The sequence below is a fragment of the Rhinoderma darwinii genome, chromosome 11 (genome assembly GCF_050947455.1).
Source record: "Rhinoderma darwinii isolate aRhiDar2 chromosome 11, aRhiDar2.hap1, whole genome shotgun sequence".
NCBI lineage: Eukaryota > Metazoa > Chordata > Amphibia > Anura > Rhinodermatidae > Rhinoderma > Rhinoderma darwinii.
Genome location: NC_134697.1, coordinates 28,468,304 through 28,488,329, shown reverse-complemented (window position 1 = coordinate 28,488,329; position 20,026 = coordinate 28,468,304). Strand labels below are relative to the sequence as shown.

General features: G+C 40.7%; 1 protein-coding gene across 1 annotated transcript in view; it reads right to left on the bottom strand.

Annotated features, from left to right (window-relative positions):
• LOC142664188 (gamma-aminobutyric acid receptor subunit pi-like) overlaps window positions 1-20,026 on the bottom strand; it is a 65,315-nt gene that overhangs the window by 18,738 nt on the left and 26,551 nt on the right. Inside the window, exons 4-8 of the mRNA XM_075843228.1 lie at window positions 13,582-13,649; window positions 12,745-12,962; window positions 11,953-12,035; window positions 10,899-11,036; window positions 5,539-5,691 (exon numbers count right to left, since the gene is read on the bottom strand). Of these exons, the coding sequence (XP_075699343.1) occupies window positions 5,539-5,691; window positions 10,899-11,036; window positions 11,953-12,035; window positions 12,745-12,962; window positions 13,582-13,649 (660 nt within the window). The remainder of the gene's footprint in view (window positions 1-5,538; window positions 5,692-10,898; window positions 11,037-11,952; window positions 12,036-12,744; window positions 12,963-13,581; window positions 13,650-20,026) is intronic.

Below are 20,026 nucleotides of genomic sequence, written 5' to 3'. Positions count from 1 at the left end.
CTCGTTATAGATGAGCCTGAGGGCAGAAAAAAAAAGGTCAACAGAGGAAAGTTCAGGGGCGTCAGGAGCCAAGGAGAAGGCCCATTCTTGGGGGCCGTCCTGGAGCCGGGACATAATTATACCCACTCGCTGGCTCTCAGAACCTGAGGAGTGGGGCCTTAGACGGAAATAGAGCCTACAACTCTCCCGAAAGGAGAAAAAAGTCTTCCGGTCTCCTGAGAACCGGTCAGGCAACTTGAGGTGGGGTTCAAGAGGTGAGGTGGAGGGCACTACCTGGGTAGCATCACGCTGGCTGCACCTCTGAGCCAGGGCTTGGACCTGTAGGGAGAGACTCTGCATTTGCTGAGCCAGGGCCTCAAGGGGGTCCATAGTTGTGTTGGAACCAGGGTAGAAAAGGTATATGGGCCTGTGATTATGTAATGTCGCGATAGGGAGACGGGCAGGTGAGCCCTAATCTACCCGCCACTCAGTCCCTGCCTACTTGCACAGTTCGTCCTAGGCGACGGCGTACAACTGGGCGACGGTCCCTACGCTCACTTTGTGCACAACAAATAAAACAAGACAAGGGAACACAGAAGCAAGGGAAGAGGGGCAGTTGCCCACGGAAACACCGTTAGCAACAGGAATAGTGAACGAGCCGAGTCAAACCAGGAGAGTACGCGGTAGCAAAAGCAGAACAGGAGAATAGTCAGTCAAGCCAGGGTCAATATGAAGCAGAGGTCCAATGGTAATAGCAGGAACAGCACAGCCAGGAAACACAAGAATCACAGGCAAAGGACAAGCAGCAAATGAAGGTATAAATAGACCAAGGGGCGGGAGCTAGAACCGTCTGGCCAGGCTGTGATAGGTTCTCCCACTCCTCAGTCTACCAGCCTGAGTAGTAGCAGATCGAGTCATCTATCAGACCTAGGAACAGATGCAGACTGATTAACCACGGGCGTCGACACAGAAGCTGTGTCTGGCAGATCCTTTACAGTATGACTATACAGTGCGATACGTTGCAACCTTCCATTAAAGCAGAGTGTTGTTATATTAGATTGTAAGCTCTTAGGAGCAGAGTATTTTCATATTAGATTGTAAGCTCTTATGAGCATAGTGTTATATTAGATATATTAGTGTTATATTAGATTGTAAGCTCTTAGGAGCAGTGTTGTTATATTAGATTGTAAGCTCTTAGGAGCAGAGTATTGTTATATTCGATTGTATGCTCTTAGGAGCAGAGTGTTATATTAGATTGTAAGCTCTTAGGACAGTGTTGTTATATTAGATTGAAAGCTCTTAGGAGCAGAGTGTTATATTAGATTGTAAGCTCTTAGGAGCAGAGTATTGGTATATTAGAGTGTAAGCTCTTAGGAGCAGGTTGTGTCACTTTCTCTAGGTTCTCGGCTTTCCTGAGCTTCTAATTCTATAAAGATTTACAACAATATGCAGCAGAATAGATTTGTTCCAGGGTGATATCCGATCGCCACTTGTGGGGTCAGGAAGGAATTTTTTTTCCCCCCTGAGGTATAACTCTCCGGGGGGTTTCTTCGCCTTCCTCTGGATCTCCGGGTCCAGTGGCTCTCAACTCAGAACAATGGTGGACTAGTGAGAATGACCGCAGCAAGTTCTGTGGTCCCCACCGGGCTGACCTGAGAGTCACTGTGATCCTTTATTTAATGGTATAAAGTGTCAGTAATATTTTCATGACACGGCTGCTAAATATAATTCAAATTAAAAAAAAATTAAAAAATTATTTTGGTGTTTGTGGTTTCTCTGGAATTTCTGCGCACACGGTAACAATGATGAGGATGAACCGTACTCAGTTTTCCATGAAACATTATAACATTACTTCACTGGTGATTTCTTCTCACTGTCCATCCTGCAAAGTCAAGGGCCCAGGTAAAGAACTGGAGGGGCCAAGTTTGGGCATTAGAATAAAGTAATCAGATCACTCCATAGCTATGAAGACCAACATTGTCCAGGCCACTCTGCCGGTGCATGCATCTGAATTGGATTTAGCAGTCAAATAGCAGAAGAAGATTGTCCGCATCTCCAGTGGCATTACAATTCTTCTGACTTTATTGAGAAATCATGTCAAATACATCCATGTATCTATCTGTTTTGTAAGAATGTATGGCTCTTTGTCATTGTATTTTAAAGGGAGTCAAAGAGTAAACCATAGATGCTGTTTCTTAAATGGTCTTTGCAGTTACAGAACACTTTGATTCAGGGGCGTAACTAGGAAAGACTGGGCCCCATAGTAAACTTTTGACTGGGTCCCCCTCCCCTGGGTGCCACACACAGCGCCCCCTTGTAGATAGTGTCATGCAGCCCCTCTGTAGATTGTGCTATACAGCCCCCTGTAGATAGTGCTATACAGCCCCCTGTAGATAGTGCTATACAGTCCCCGCTGTAGATAGTGTCACACCCACTTGTAGATAGTGCCCCCACCTCCCCTTGTAGATAGTGCCTTACAGGCCCCCTATAGATAGTGCCATACAGCCCCCCTCCTATAGATAGCGCCATATAGCCCCCCACTTGTAGATAGCGCCGTACAGCCCCCCTCCTGTAGATAGCGCCATACAGCCTCCCCTGGTAGATATCGCCATACAGCCCCCCTGTAGATAGCGCCATACAGCCCCCTATAGATAGAGCCATACAGCCCACCTTCTGTAGATAGCTCCATACAGCTCCCCTCCTGTAGATAGCGCCATACAGTCCCCCTTAATGTAGCGCCATACATCCCCCCTCTTGTAGATAGTGCCATACAGCCCCCCTCCCTTGGATAGCACCATACAAACGCCCCTCCTGTAGATAGTGCCATACAGCCCCCCTCCTGTAGATAGCGCTATACAGCCCCCTCCTGTAGATAGCGCCATACAGCCCCCCTGTAGATAGTGCCATTCACAGCCCTAACCCCCCCCTAAAAGAAAACCCCCAAAAAAACTTCATACTCATCTAGGTCCTGTTCCTGCGACGAACGGAGCGAATCAACGCCGACAGGATCCTTGCGTAAGCCGGCGTGATCCAGTAACGTCATCAGATACCTCCCTGCTCTGCCGTAGTGTATTAAATCGTATATACATCCTAAGGACACAGATACTATTGAATGCGGCCGTCGCTACCGCTGTAGCAGCCATAGCGGCTGCTGGCAGCGCCACCGGGCATGGGGGGGCCCGTGACGGCGGGAGGACAGGCCCCATCATGGCACGGGCCCTGTAGCAGCCGCTATGGCTGCTACATTGGTAGTTACGCCACTGCTTTGATTGTAAAAATTGCTAGTCCCACCAGCACAGTTCCCTCTAAGCTGTGTGCTCTGGAAATGATAGGGTTAAAAAGATCACATGCTTAGAATGCACAAGCTTTTAATGGGCTCGTTAATCTCATTAATGTATTAATTTAACTCTTTCATTTCCAGAGTGCAAAGCTTAGGCTTCGTTCACATCTGCGTCAGGGTCCCGTTCTGACGTTCCGTCGGTGCTTCCCGTCAGAATGGGACCCTGACCGAAACCAATGGAAACCATAGGTTTCCGTATGCATCACCATTCATTTCAATTGTGACGGATCCGGTGACAATGGTTTCCGTTTGTCTCAATTGTGCAAGGGTTCCGTCATTTTGACAGAATAAATAACTACTGTTGACTACGTTATTGATTCCATCAAAATGACGGAACCCTTGCACAACAGAGACAAACGGAAACTACTGTCACTGGATCCGTCACCATTGAAACCTATGGTTTCCGTTTGTTTCAGTCAGGATCCCGTTCTGACGGGAAGCTCTAACGGAACGTCAGAATGGGACCCTGACACAGATGTGAACGAAGCCTTAGAGGGAACACCGCCAACCAATATAAATAAACAAATATAAAAAATTACAAATAAAAGAACTTCTAAGTTCTCCATCTCTCTTAGGGCCTGTACACATCAGCGTTGGCTTTCTGTTCCGGGGTTCTGTCGGAGGTTTCCGTCGCGTGAACTCCGCAACGGAAAGTCAAACTGAAACCACAGCTTCCGTTTCCGTCATCATTGATATCAATGGTGACAGAAACATTGCTAATGGTTTCCATTCGTGACCATTCTGGCAGGTTTCTGTTTTAATGACGGAATCAATAGTGGAGTCGACTGCGCAATTGATTATGTCAGAAATACGGAAACCTGCCGGAATGGTGACAAACCGAAACCATTAGCAATGTTTCCGTCACCATTGATATCAATGGTGACTGAAACGGAAGCTGCTGTTTCAGTTTGACTTTCCATTGCGGGTTCACCCGTCGGAAACCTCCGACGGAACCCTGGAATGGAAAGCCAACGCTAATGTGAACAGGTCCTCACATTACCTGAAAGAAACTGGGTGAACAAGAGCCATGCAATATAGTAGACACATCGGAGTCTGATAAAAAAGTTTTGAACAAAAAAAATATAATGTCGCCCACAGGGGTGCAATAGGTTACTATCGGACCCGAAGACCATTGGATTTTCTTTGCTAGGGCCTTTTCACACTGCACCTTGCAGTGCCGTGAAAAGCTCCAGGAGCATACGCCCAACTTATCCAAAGGGCCTCATTCACACGATGGGCAGCATACGCTGGATGTTTCTGTCTGAGGTTTACATTAAAAAATCCTTCTGAATAGACCCATGCAGAAAAATAAAGACTGCTGTGAAACTATGGCGCACAATCAAAGTTATCAAAAGTATGGTCATATTATTCAACGTTCAACTTAAAGCTCGGCTAATTTATTGAAATATATGACTTCCATTAAACTTTCACTCTGGGTAAAATTTCAGCACAATTTTTCTATGCCAGGGCCTATGTGGAGTAGAGATGCAAATTCTTCTCTCCGTTGTGACTTCTTTCATTTTACAAAGGTGTTGAAATCCTGGCCGAGCAGTAAGCAACACCTACTTTTCACTCTAATTTCATAGCCTGAGAAGCATGCCGCAAATGGCACGAAATTCTGACGCAAATTGTTAAAAAATATGTCACATAGCAGATAAGACACTTTTTTTTGTGTTTAATGTACCAGTAAAGGTGCAAATACATTTATAAATGTCGGCCTATATGTTTGCCAGTGGGAACCAGTAATAATAAAATAAAACCCTGTGTGAAGTCATTAGGTACATTTGAATGATTTTAACGTGAATGTCCATCTTAAATCACTAATTTAATTTTTATTTATTTTTTAAATAGGTTCAAAGTGTTACGCTGATGTATTTCACATTTTCGCTTTATAAGGGATAGAGCTCTGTTCTGTAAAGAGCTCTAAATCCTCTGTATAATCATAGAGTCAAATAATAAATTTCCGGATACCTGTAGCCACCACTAGGGGGAGATCTAATTAAGCTTTCCCCAGTGGTGGCTGCCGGCAGCCCAAATTTTATCTCTGAACTTGAGTTGTAACACAGACATACAAAAATCGAACTGCTATAAATCATAACGTATCATAAAAACATCCTAAAATTAATCAGCACAGAATTTTGGAACTAAAAATGGTATTAAAAACTGGACATTTTCTTTAAGAACTTGTCGTCCTGTATATAAATAAAAAATGTCCTTACCTATACATATTCTTGCTGGTACTGAAGACTGACTGATCCAAAAGGACACCCAGGAGAGTACAACTAGAAGAATAGATGGTACATACGTCTCCAGAATGAAGTATAAAATATTTCTCTTGAGATCAAAGTGGAAAACCAGCTTTGGATATCGTCCTGTGAAAAATAGATGAACATGTTGAATAGAATTTGATGAAAGGTTTGTAAAGTAATTAAAGGGGTATTCCCCATCTAAGAATGTTATGGCATATTGCTTAGGTATGAAATAACATTCTGTTCGGTGGGGGTCTAACCTCTGGGAAACAATCCCAAAAACAAAGGGGTAGAGGTACCCTCTGCATTTCACCTGCACGGCGACGTTCTTGGCCCCCTGCTGTACAGGGAACTGCAATACAGTGAATGGGGCTGTGTTGCGATTCCCTGACCGTGGGTAGCCGGGAGAATCACTGTGGAGGGAAAATCTGGGAGCCATAACCCTTAAGCACCGCTACAACTACTTTTATTTTGAGGTTCTGTCGAAGTGACCCCACGGATGAGGAAGTGATGGCATATCCTAGCAATTTGCTATGATTTCCTATAGTGAGAAAACCACATTGAAGGTGATAAAACATAAATATTATGTTGCCATGTATTATAAACTTCAAATTGAAGCAGGGTTAATTATATTTTTTGTTTTATATTTTGTTTTTATTTACAGATATATTGCCATTTTTTTCATTCAGCAGTCATTATAATTTTTGCAATATAAGGTAGTGCAGCCATATTGGTTGTCAATTTGGAATTATCTTCTTAACAACTGAAAGTTAAAGGGGTTTACCCATAATCAATATTTATCCCCCATCCACAGGATAGGTGATAAATGTCTTATCGGTGGGGGTCGGAGCACTGGGACTCACAACGATCACGAGAATGGACTTTCTTTGTTGTTTCTGAGAGCTCCATAGGAACGGAGTTGTAGTGCGCATGTTTGGCCACCACTCCATTCATTTTCATGGGGCTGCTGAAGAGGTGGTGCACTACCACTCCATTTGTATGGGGCTCCCAGGAACGGCAAAGTAAGCCCATTCTCGTGATTGGTGGGAGTACCAGTGGTCAGACCCCCACCGATCAGATATTTATCACCTATCCTCTGGATAGGTGATAAATAATGATTATGAGAAAACCCCTTTAATTGTCACTTTGTTGTTGATTAAAATTCTGATAACATTAGTTTGTTCGTTTTGCAGAAGCAAATTCAAAAGTGACAACCAATATTGCTGCACTTCCTGTGGATGCACTTTATAATATGGCTGCACTTCCTGTGGATGCACTTTATAATATGGCTGCACTTCCTGTGGATGCACTTTATAATATGGCTGCACTTCCTGGGGATGCACTTTGTAATATGGTGGCACTTCCTGTGGATGCACTCTATAATATGGCTGCACTTCCTGTGGATGCACTTTATAATATGGCTGCACTTCCTGTGGATGCACTTTATAATATGGTTGCACTTCCTGGGGATGCACTTTGTAATATGGTGGCACTTCCTGTGGATGCACTCTATAATATGGCTGCACTTCCTGTGGATGCACTTTATAATATGGCTGCACTTCCTGTGGATGCACTTTATCATATGGCTGCACTTCCTGTGGATACAATTTATAATATGGCTGCACTTCCTGGGGATGCACTTTATAATATGGCTGCACTTCCTCTGGATGCACTCTAGAATATGGCTGCACTTCCTATGGATGCACTTTATAATATGGCTGCACTTCCTGTGGATGCACTTTATAATATGGCTGCACTTCCTGTGGATGCACTTTATAATATGGCTGCACTTCCTGTGGGTGCACTTTCTAATATGGATGTACTTCCTGGGGATGCAGGTTATAATATGGATGCACTTCCTGTGGATGCACTTTATAATATGGATGCACTTCCTGTGGATGAACTTTATAATATTGCTGCACTTCCTGTGGACGCACTTTATAATATGGCTGCACTTCCTGTGGATGCACTTTATAATATGGATGCACTTCCTGTGGATGAACTTTATAATATGGCTGCACTTCCTGTGGACGCACTTTATAATATAGCTGCACTTCCTGTGGATGCACTTTATAATATGGATGCACTTCCTGTGGACGCACTTTATAATATGGCTGCACTTCCTGTGGATGCACTTTATAATATGGCTGCACTTCCTGGGGATGCACTTTATAATATGGATGCACTTCCTGTGGATGAACTTTATAATATGGATGCACTTCCTGTGGATGCACTTTATAATATGGCTACACTTCCTGTGGATGCAATTTCTAATATGGATGTACTTCCTGGGGATGCACTTTATAATATGGCTGCACTTCCTGTGGATGCACTTTATAATATTGCTGCACTTCCTGTGGATGCACTTTATAATATGGATGCACTTCCTGTGGGTGCACTTTCTAATATGGATGTACTTCCTGGGGATGCACGTTATAATATGGATGCACTTTCTGTGGATGCACTTTATAATATGGCTACACTTCCTGTGGATGCAATTTCTAATATGCATGTACTTCCTGGGGATGCACTTTATAATATGGCTGCACTTCCTGTGGATGCACTTTATAATATTGCTGCACTTCCTGTGGATGCACTTTATAATATGGATGCACTTCCTGTGGGTGCACTTTCTAATATGGATGTACTTCCTGGGGATGCACGTTATAATATGGATGCACTTCCTGTGGATGCACTTTATAATATGGATGCACTTCATGTGGATGCACTTCATGTGGATGCACTTTATAATATGGATGCACTTCCTGTGGATGCACTTTATCTGGGTGATTATAACATATTTTTGATACTGTATACACTATTTAGCTGGGCAATAAATGCACGGTTTATCTGGACACTGTAAACATTTATGCAAAAATGGTTACACACGATATATATGAATGCAACGTACACTATTTATCTGGGTGCTCTATTATTATCTATATGGGGCTGCATTTCACTATTAGTATATAACGTTTATAACAGGGGTGAATTTAGAAGTGTGGCGTATTTTTTGGGCGCTATTAAGGCAGAGCTGAATGGTAAGGAATTTGAAAGTGACCTCAATACTGGCAACTATGTAAGTAAACTGATTTACTAATATTTGGCAATTCTTTACATTTGGGTGGAAATTTTTATTAACAAATAGAGCAGGGACATCCTTTATGTACAGTATGTGAACCATACTCTACTACATTTGTGTGATCACAGAGAACGACTGTAAATGTTTATCTATAATGAAAGCACAGAGGCGGCAAGGACAGGCTTCCTCTCCGCATGTTGTCAGCCTGTTTATTTAATTACTTGGTCTCCTGATTTTAATCACCATTAAATGAGCAGTACCCTCCCTTCCTCTTCACTGTCTAGTTGCTCAGTGGCCACAGATGGAGAGATCTGTAAAACCTTCTTTCTGATGCACCAAAATAAACTTGCCTATTGAACCTGTCTTAATACGCTGCAAGACAGACCAGTTAAAAAGTATTATTTCCTCCAAGTGCATTTGAAGCTGTCTAGTATGCCGGAGGCAACAGAAGTGAAGCAGATGTGGGTTATATAAGTTAACATATATTTTAACCCAATGCAAGCAAAATCTACAGAGAAATATATTTTATTTGTTTTTATTTAACGGGAATAACTTAAATGGTAACTAAACGTTCAACAAACTTCTGACTTCTGGATTTTTCCGGAAATCAATGTATCGGTGTACCGACCCAATAAAAAGTCTATGAGCACATACTCCGCTGCATCGGCTTTCCGGAAAAAGCCAAACAGAAACTAAGCGGATCAGCGATCACACAAGCACTTCTGACGTTTCTGTTTAGCGATTGCTGGGGGTCTCAGTGCTTGGACCCCCACCAATCAAAACATCTGACATGTCACTATGACATGTCAGAGGTTTGAACGTTTAGTTACCCTTTAAACCAACAGTGACCCTCTTTCATGCTATAATTTATAAAGGCCTATGAAATTATTCACAGTATTTTTCTGGAACATCTCAGTGGAGCACATGTAACGTTCTGTCACACATCCTACATGTATGTTTGTATGTATACAAGTGAATAAATATCATTATTTAAAAATGTTCAGCTCCTTTTTTCAAATCCCCTGCCTCCCTTCATACAGCGATTGGTTAAATAATAGCATTCTGGCTTCCTGCCTCTGCCACTAGGGGGAGCTCACTGCATAATGATTGTTATCGCTCCTATTGATCTCATTGAGAGCTGCTTAAATCTATATGCAGAGAGCTCCCCCTAGTGATGGCTGGAGGTAAATAGGAATTTACCATAATAACGCAACGGCACGAAGGGAAGTAGTTGGAGTATTTCAGCTCCTTACCCTCTCAAATTATGCAATAACAGAGGCAAGGTCTACCTCTATGTTGGTTACGCCACTGTTCCCCTTTAAGTATAACTCTGAGTTTTCAAGTTCTGTCAAGCGGTTAAAAATACTATTCAGTCATTTATTGATTATATCTGTTTCTGGGAAGTTTGAGTGATAATTCTTCTGGTCACCACTACCACTTTTAAAGGGGTTTTTATGCAGCTTTCCCCCAGGGTACAGGCTAAGAACAATACTAAGTTTTGGAAAATTGGCTATTGAAGTAATAATAAAACCGTTATTTATAGAGTTCTTACATATTCTGCAGTGAGAATAAAGCACACAGTAATGTCACAGTACAGCTTAAATGTACAAGATTAAATCATAGCAGAGGAATAACGCACACAAAATTGTCACCATACACAGTGACATCATACCACAGGAAGAAAAAACATAATGATGTCACAGTACAGGTATAATGCACACAATGATATCATATTACAGGGATAATGCACATATTAATGTCACAGTATGGGGGCTCCATAGTAAAAAATTAATAGGTCCCCATTAAATTATCCACCTTTCATTATTCATACATAGTTATCACGAACTACACCTTACATCTGAATAGATATGGCTCCCCCTTAGTTGTAGGGTCCCATGCCACCATGCCATACATGCAGTTATGCCCATGTTATGGTAAAATATATATCATCACTTCCATATATCGCTGCATGACTAGGCACTTTGACTAGGTGGAAGGTGATATCCCCTGCAGCAGTCAATGGCCACACCGGTTGTCACCCATGCGTTTCAAAATTAGAGACATTTTCTGTGAGTGTCTTCTGACATTTTGGGGACAACTGATATCCCATGATATGCAATGCCGAATTTTTTTCATCAATGAAACCCCTGGACATAGTAATGCTCTAGGCTGCTAAAGCTTAAAACTTTAGAGGGATGTTTGAAATAAGAGATATATGTTGATGTGTGAATCACATTGCTGCTCCTACCAGTTTCATATACGGCTTCAGACACAGATGTGTAATGATCTTCTACTGTATATTGTGCCAGACGGAGGGTATTAAGACCTCGCACTGAGTCGTTTCCTCTCGTCCAGTAGAACATGACGTCATTAATGTTATAGCCCCCTGTAGAGATAATCATATTAGACATAGACATAATGTTCAAATGACTAAAATATGTTTTCTTAGAATTTTTTTATGGGTCAAACACAGAAACAAAGTCTTCAAAAGCCTCTTTACAACTATTTTATAAGTATGTCGTTTTTTTTAGAAATGGACTCAAAAGAATCCTCCATAGAGACGGAGATCCGCGAGGGGCATATATATAGAAAGAATAAATTATTAAAGATTCATGGTAGGTGGGGGCCAGTTACAGGTTTTGCATTGGGGCCCAGTAGCTTCAAGTTACGCCTTTGTCTGGAAGATATAAAATTCTAGAGACTTGACACTAAAAAGTCTAACATCTGCAAGTTCACTTCTACACTGAGACTATGACTGGATTAGCATGGGGTGGATTTCAGCATTTCTATAACGCCAATATTATTTTTTCAGTGGTCAAGTATTCATTGTTGAATGGGCATTTATCAGTGACTCATTGCCTTCGTGGCTGAATGCGTTAGCTATCTGTCACCATTCTGTTTTTACCACCGCCCCCCCCCCCCTCTCACAATATCTCTCCTCACCACACCCTTAATTAGGAAATATCTAAAAAAACAAAAACGATGAATGGTAAATGGATAGGTATTTGTTGTTATCCTTTTCTCGTCCATCTCAATATAAGTCAATAGGATTTGATAACGACCAGTCAAGTATATATAGCATTCTGCACTTTCTAGGCTTACAAAAAATTTGGATGCCAGATGAGACACATAACAAGACAAGCCCATTGAGTTAGCTGCTCTAACAATATATTTTTTAACAGAGTGAAAAATATCTAGGAGAAAAGAAAGTGGGCAAATACCCTAAATAGGACTCGTAACATTCTAAATATAATATAATTTGTAACCACAAACATTTGATACATTTATAAAACATATCTCACAGCTCTCGAGTTGCAGTGTGCATGTTTGCTTATCCATAGGATACTTTGTTAAGTCCATACTGCATGCAACTGTCGTTGTTATCCTGCATGAAAAAAAAAATTAAATAAGATAGAAAAGTACAAGTCAAAAACTGTGTATAAAAACGAGTGCAATAGCAACCAATAAGATATCTCCCATCATTTATTGCAACGGTGGAATTACAGTTTAAAGGATTGTCTCATAAAGACAAACCCCCGTCCATAAGCCGCATTACACTATATGGACATCACAGAAGGATGCCCATGTTCTGGCAGATTCGAGAGATCCATGTATTACATAGACAGCAAGTCATCTGGATGGCCGCCATGTAACACTACATTTCCCCTTCGGCAGCCCCTGCAGGGGAAATGTCTGGCCAGAGAAGGTTTCCCCAAGCAAAAACCACTTAGAGATGCCTTGAGACACTCCATTGTGAAACTGGTTGTCTCTAATAAGACGACACCTCTAAAGCTGATTGGTTTCTTCCGCTACTTAAACAAAATTGTCCACTTTGGACAACTCCATTTTTTATTATGATGTCTATGCCAGAAACTCATTCATTTTTGGATTGGATTGTTCCTCTCAGGTTGGATCATTGGCTTCTAGTCTGAAATACAAATGCTGAATAAGGGTTTGTCCTTTTGGACATCTGGAAGATAAATCCTAGCATTATTACTATATACTGTATACTATGTGTTCTATTGCAAGAGTATTAGACCTCAAAAATGTATTAGGCTGGTTACAAAGTATATGTATTGGAGCAATGCCCATACCTTAAAGCGTAAAGTACGGTTCCATTTGGATAAATCCGTATGAGACGGTTTTCTACAGTAATGTCATGAAGAAATGATTTTTTGGAGTCTACTATGAACGTGTCCGGGACCCACAAAAGTTCCACCAGACGACCATCTAAACTTAAGCTCTTGTTGCCTTCAAAGCAGAGTCGCTCATCAGTCCAGCGCTGTCTCAGGAATATAGTCGCTGTATAATCCTACAAAATATTAAGAAAAAAATATACAAAAAGTATTCTTATCCATACTATAACACATAATAAATATAGATACCTAACTGGCTACTTTAGGATTTAGCATGTATAGGCTGTTAATGAGGATTTCCACTTAATCTTCAGGACCGCCATTAGAAATGTCAGGGCCCCATACAGTTACATGAACATGCCCTCTGTAATATCTTGGCTGAGAATTGTGCCCCTTCAACTGCTGTCAACTTTTTCTGCTTCTCAATTAACTCTGTAATTAACTTAATGGGAGCTGTATACATCCTTATACAGTGAGCTCCCCCTAGTGGTGTCTTCTGGCATGCAGAATGTTATATTTTTATACCAGTCATGTGGCTGCATCTGCCAAATATGATGGTGGCCCTGCCATTAATAAAAATGGCCAGATAGAGTAAATTACAATTCTAGTAATTATGTTTTATATTTCTGGATTTCCATGTAATTCTCCCCTAACTGTACTAGTATAGTTGTACTATTGCTCTATGGCCAAGAATAAGGGCCTAATCCGGTAGAACAAGGGTCAGGAATGTTTTGTTTTTTTAACCTACAGATTTCAATTTTTCCATTCCAAGAGAAAAGATAGCTGACGTCTTACCATATTAATTTCTGATATTGTATCAATGCTGGCAATGTCCAAACTCATTCCCACTGTCACAGGCCCATCTGTATGGAATTAATCACAATGAGAATTAGACAGAGAATCATGCAGGTGTACAGCTGTCTGCCTCTCATCACTAGTAAGGGAGCAATTAAGGGACGCAATACAGAGCTACAGTATATTGACATGAGATTTACTATACTGTAATGGACAAGTAGACCTTTATAGAATATTGTATACGTTCATACAGAAGTAAATGCATTAATAATGTCCTTCTTCTGCCCTATTAACAGCTCTTTAATACCTAAAGAGGTTGCCCAATTTAGAAAAATAAATTTTCATATAACCTATTAGGGAATTCTGAGATAATAGACAGTCCTATGTTCAGGATCCTCATCGTTGGGCCAATGTATAGTTTGGTTGCAAAGAGCGTCTCTCACTCTGGAGGACCTGTGCTGTCCTACATTGCACAGACAAAGCATTAATTTGAACAGGCACCGTGTAGTGCTTAATTTCACCTGTGGTAGCGCTGCAGGGACATTGAACACCTACAAACAGGTCTCTTCACAGATTACAGCTGATTGGTGGGGTCCCAGTTGAGGGATAACCTGTGATCAGCCTATCAGTGGGGATCCCTTTCAACAAAGAGAGTTTTTTTGAAAGTAGACAAGTAGACAACCACTTTAAGTACTGAATTCAGAGCTGATATAGTATATATTTTTTATTAAATAGTAATTATCCAGTATGCAATCACATACAATAAAAAACTTTCTTGAGATAATTACTAAAAATAAAAAATAAATTTAAAAAAGTCTTCTAAATGGAGTGGTCATTTAGAAGGGTAGTCCCATCTGTACAACCTCTTCTTTAAATGAGGTCCCCTTGCATCAGCTGCAGGAGAAATGTGGTACTGCTTGGTACTCACTCAAATAAATAGATGAACATGCGTGGTCTCACTGGGACCTCCAGAGATGAATCCTCCCTTTACAGCAGCTCTTCAGTTTTGCTAATAGAGGGAGGTACAATTGTGGTTCTCCCCTTTATTATGTCCATGTTCTCTGATAGAAAAAAATCTACTGGGGTTCTCTTAATGGATTAATCCCTTTAACCCACTCCTGAAAAATGACTTACACGTACTTTATTGGCAAAACGTGGTTCCCACCCAATGCCAAACATGTACGTCATCGTTGCTTGTGCAGGCACAACAGCTGTACCCTAGTGATCCAGAGCGGGAGTGTGTTTGACAGCTGTCATTGTGATTGAATGAGATTGACAGCCACACTCCCGTAGTAACGGCTGGTATTGGAAAAAACGTAGGCCATTAACTGTTGATGAAACATGATCAATACTGTTTGCTGTTCAGACAAAGGGATAGGCTTTCTTTCTCCTGTCCCTGTCAACCCCAGGATCACAATGGCCAATGCTAAATGTGGTCTTACACGGCCCGACAGCTCGGTGATCGGAGCTCGTTTGCTCCTTTCACAAGGAGCTAGTCTGGGGACGAGCGCTCGTTACTCCGATCGCTCGTCCCCATACATTTCTATCATGTCGGCAGCATATATGCAAATGTGCTGCCAGCAACGAAAATATTTTGGACATTTAAAACTATACAATCAGTCGATGGACGAAAGTTTGCTCGTTCATCGGCTGATCGTTGCCCTGTTTACACAGGGCAATTATCGGGAACGAGCGTTCTGAGAACGCTCGTTTGAACGAGCGTTCTGGGAACGCTCGTTTACCGATAATTGGCCGGTGTAAAAAGGCCCTTAGGTCATATGTTTGGCGCCCATTTGTATCAGAGTCGTGCACGAGCCGGGAGAAACAATGTTAGCACAAAATTGTGCTTAAACCGGCAACTAATTAATTCACACAATCCCTGATGATGTGTCACGCTTATCAGTGACACGGAAACGCGTAGGGTTGTTACAAGTATTGCAGCAGTGATCGGAGTATCTCCTAGGAGCAGTCTTACAACCAGGACTGACTTCTTTCACTTTGACCATATGCTGTGAGCCCGGTGGGCTGGAACCATTCATTTTTCTCAGCAAGTTGTCGTCAGGGCTTTATACTATAAGAGGAGAGCTTTATCATCTCCTATCCCTGACCACTTCGTCTGAGCCTGAACATATGTTGTAATTGGGCCATATGAGCCATATTTTATAATCTACTATTAAAATTCAATTTTAATCGTTCTAATCAGGCAGTCAATTTATGTTAGGTATGCCCTAACATGTGCCTGTGCATTTTACCTGCAGATGCATTCATGTACTGCCATATAAATATATGACAGTACATTATGGTTAAGCATTTTTTTATTGAAAGTAAGGTAACACCCTTTATGGGGCTAAAAAATTTGTACCCAAAAAAATATACAATAAACTCAATTTAAAATCAACTTTTAATAATAAAAGCCCCAAACATGTAAAACATATACATATTAGGTACCAGCTCTCAAAGTGAGCCGTACAATGAACTTGTGCTATGTATTAATTTTAAGGGTGAAAAAAATGTGAAAAGAACAATTGCAGAATTGTTTTTTTATGCATTCCACCTTTATAAGAAAACAAAATCATACAAATAGAAAGGTCCATATATGCACCAGGAGATTTTGCCTTAAAACGTATCACTCATCCCACAAAGAAGGCCTCCAATAGCAACGTGGGCTGACGGAATGCGAGGAGGGAAAAACAAAGAAATGGACTTGGCCCTTACGGGCTTAAAGAAGAGCGCCAATGTATTGTACATGGGATACAAGGGAATTGGATATTTTTTTCACAGAAAAATCTGCTCTAGATCAGGGATGGTCTTATTAAAGAGGTGGTCTTTTAGGGAGATATCACATGTATGGGGAAGTCTCAGAAAAATTCCATCATTCATGAAGTCCACTTCTGTAGAAGTGATTCTATTTATGCTGCTTTTTAGTAAATGTGAAAGAGTAACTGAGGCACCTGGTCTACAACATGTACGAAAGACTTCACCGTGCAATGACCTTGAATGTCTGTTCAAGGTCATTGTTAGATTTTGGACAATGCTGTACCCTAGTTAATGCCTTATTACATATAAATCAGTGACTTTTAGCGCATGTCCTTATCTGGACTGTGCTCGCCAAGTGTGTTAAGTGTGTCCTCTGATTGTTCCTAGCAGTCCCAAATATTAGCACATGCCATCTTGCCAACAGAAGAGCAGCTGTGCCTGTCAGCTGGCTTATCATTATTATTATTTTTCTTTTTTTCATTTTAGGCAGTCCGATTCTGTCAACTTATGTGCTTAATGCTTTGTAACTGACATACTTCTAATTCACAACGAGTGTGAGGCCGGCTACACGTTGCGATTTTGTTGTGGTATTTTTGGTGTGGTTTTGTTGGGTTTTTTTATACAAAAATTACAGCAATTCCCCCACAGAATCGCTATCTCTGAACTCAGCCTGACAGCACAAACTGGGCAGATCTTGATAAGCGGACTTGTTATCCTATGCTATATTAACTGTCTTCAGCATGCACTACTTGATGTGTTGATAAGAGACTGAACCCACTTATTTGGTGTCCACATACTTTCGCCCAGGTAATATACACATGTCCTTGGTTCAGAGCGCTAATATAAACTCCTTGGGCATGCTTGACACCTTATTTTTATATTTTTTTTGCAATAATGAGAAAATTGTAGCATAAGTGCTGCCAAGCCTCTTTGCCACTTCTCTGCCCTCAACTCAGTGCCAATTCACCCTTTTTCTGACGTCCTTTAAAATCTAATACAAAATAGTTGCTAGTGATACTCATTACTTTATTTAACAGGCTGCTGTTAGACAGTGCATCCATACCAACCCATGTGTCTCAAGCGACTCTGATGTTCAACTCAAAGTTGACTTGGCACAATACTAGCAGCGAAACAGGGCAAGGTAGAAGCAGTAATGCCAGTTCCTGGCTTTTCCTGCATTGCTGATCAGATTATTCTAATATATATATATATATATATATATATATATATATATATATATATATATATATATATATATATACATACATATATACAACGAAGAAAAACAGCAGCACTCACTTCAGGAAGGAAATGTATATGCATCTGGGTGCCCAGCAAGTAGTCCCGATCCTTGGACTAAGTACTGATATTAGTAAAGAAAGTCTTGCATGCTTGAGAAAGGTCCTATTGTAGGACAGAAACAATATATATAGAATGCAGTAATGTAATATATAATATATTGAACTTTTACACTAAATGACAATGTAATCGACTGTACAAGGTACTGCAGAGTAAATTATGCATGAACCCGGTGGATCTTCATGGATGGTATATAGAAGTTATCCTGTGAATAGATCAGTACTGTTTTGATCGATTGCATATTTTAGTGGTCAAATATGTTTTACTAAAAAAAAATGGACAAAAACACATATAAGAGACAATGCACACAGTATAGGACATGGAAGTGTAAGAGCATGAAACATCGTAGCTCTGATTTCCTTATAGTTACCATAGGCATATGGCAGCAGTTGGCCAAACACCCAGTCAGTCAATAACTAATGTCCTTCCCTAGTCTGCCTCATGTTTATTTCAAAATCCAAAACCATTGAGCAGGCACCATAGACATAAGATTGTCCTGATAACGCAGTTACCTACAAATTTTGGGCATTCATAGTGTGAAGAAGTTATAGCTATATATCGTAGTCATTAAATGTAAAATTTAGTAATCTTAGTAATTTAGTTTCACTACATTTTGCTGTTCTCAACTACAGTTCCGTAAGTGCAGAAAAAATGGAAACCATCAGCAAGCTGACTGTCCTTATTCTCATATTGTGTCTTAATTTACCATTCTGAACACATAGTGGGTTGGTTTTTTTTGTGACTGATCTGTGATTGCTTCATTAATACCTTAATAACCCCATTCACCCAAATAATTGACAAGTGAAAAACAAATGCAAGTATTAAGTGTGTCCATCAGACCATGTAGATGTCAATATTAATTGATTAAGGACTACCTGCACCTGAATTTACAGCGATTCTTGAACTCACACAATTCATATTTACAGCTTGGGGTTTAAGTCAGATGCCCATGTCAACTAAAGGACAGACTGTGAAAATGTAAAAAGCAAATTTCAAAATAGAAAAAAAAATATAAGTAAATTAAAAAAAACAACTGAAATAATGTAAACACCACCCACCCCTAAAAAATACCCCCCTCCCACAAGCATTGCCATAGTGATAGCCCCGACCCCCTAAATTGTATAAGTCATGTATCAAAATTAATTTTAGGCAATGGAGAACAGAAATGTAAAGTCTATTTTAGGGTTAATCTATACGATTGCCCAAAAAATTAGATACAATTTAAGAGGTATATTTTGTTCAAAATGTTTTAAAACCATAAGCCTAATGATTCTAAAAAAGCAAAGACTACGTTAAAAAAATCTTAAAAAAATGAACCTGCATTAGTCATGAACAAAATGCAGTAAAAAAAATCACATTAATAAAAAATTATTAACCGTAAACTAACAGGTAGTAAGACAGCTGTCCGGTCCTGAGAGCTCCAAGTACTCAGGACCTGAACCGGTTAATGGTCATCCCATATGCATGAATTAATGAGAAGAAAACTAATAATACAAATAAAACCATAATAGAATCCATGAGCAGCAAATAAGGCTGTGTTCACATCACCGTTCCTTTCCGCTGAGGGGTTCCGTCAGAGGTTTCCGTCTGGTTAACCTCTCAATGGAAAGGCAAACGGAAACCTTACGTTCCGTTTCCCTCACCATTGAACTCAATTGTGACAGAAACCTAGCTAATGGTTTCCGTTTGTCACCGTTGTGACAGGGTTCTGTCGTTTTTGACGGAATCAATAGCGCTGTCTACTGCGCTATTGATTCTGTCAAAACAGGGAACCATGTTATAACGGTGACCATCGGAAACCTTTAGCAACGTTTCCGTCACCATTGATATCAATGGTGAGGAAAACGGAAGCTTAGGTTTCTGTTTGCCTTTCTGTTGAGGGGTTAACCCGACGGAAACCTCTGACGGGACCCTCAACGGAAGGGTAACGGTGATGTGAACAGGCTCTTACCTTGCTAAGATGGTTTCCAGGTAGTAGACTGCTACATACTTTGAAATAACATAAAAAACAAACAAGGAGACAAATTAAGGAAAACAGCAAAAAAGTTCTACTACTAATATGCTACATCTTACATTTCTAGACTACAGAGCCAATGTAAGTTAACAGCGGGGTTTTTGGCTTCTGAGAGGATGATGGGTGTTGATCTTGATTAAGTCGATTAAAGCGAGGCTATACCAGTCCTATGTCAATGTAAAATAAGTACTCACAGTGTTGCTGATGGAGGATAGAATGAGTATCAATGAATAAACCACTTAGTGAGTCACTTTTAGAACACTGATTCTGTGCCGCTCTTCTGACTTGGTGGCTGCTGTCCAACCAACTAATGTA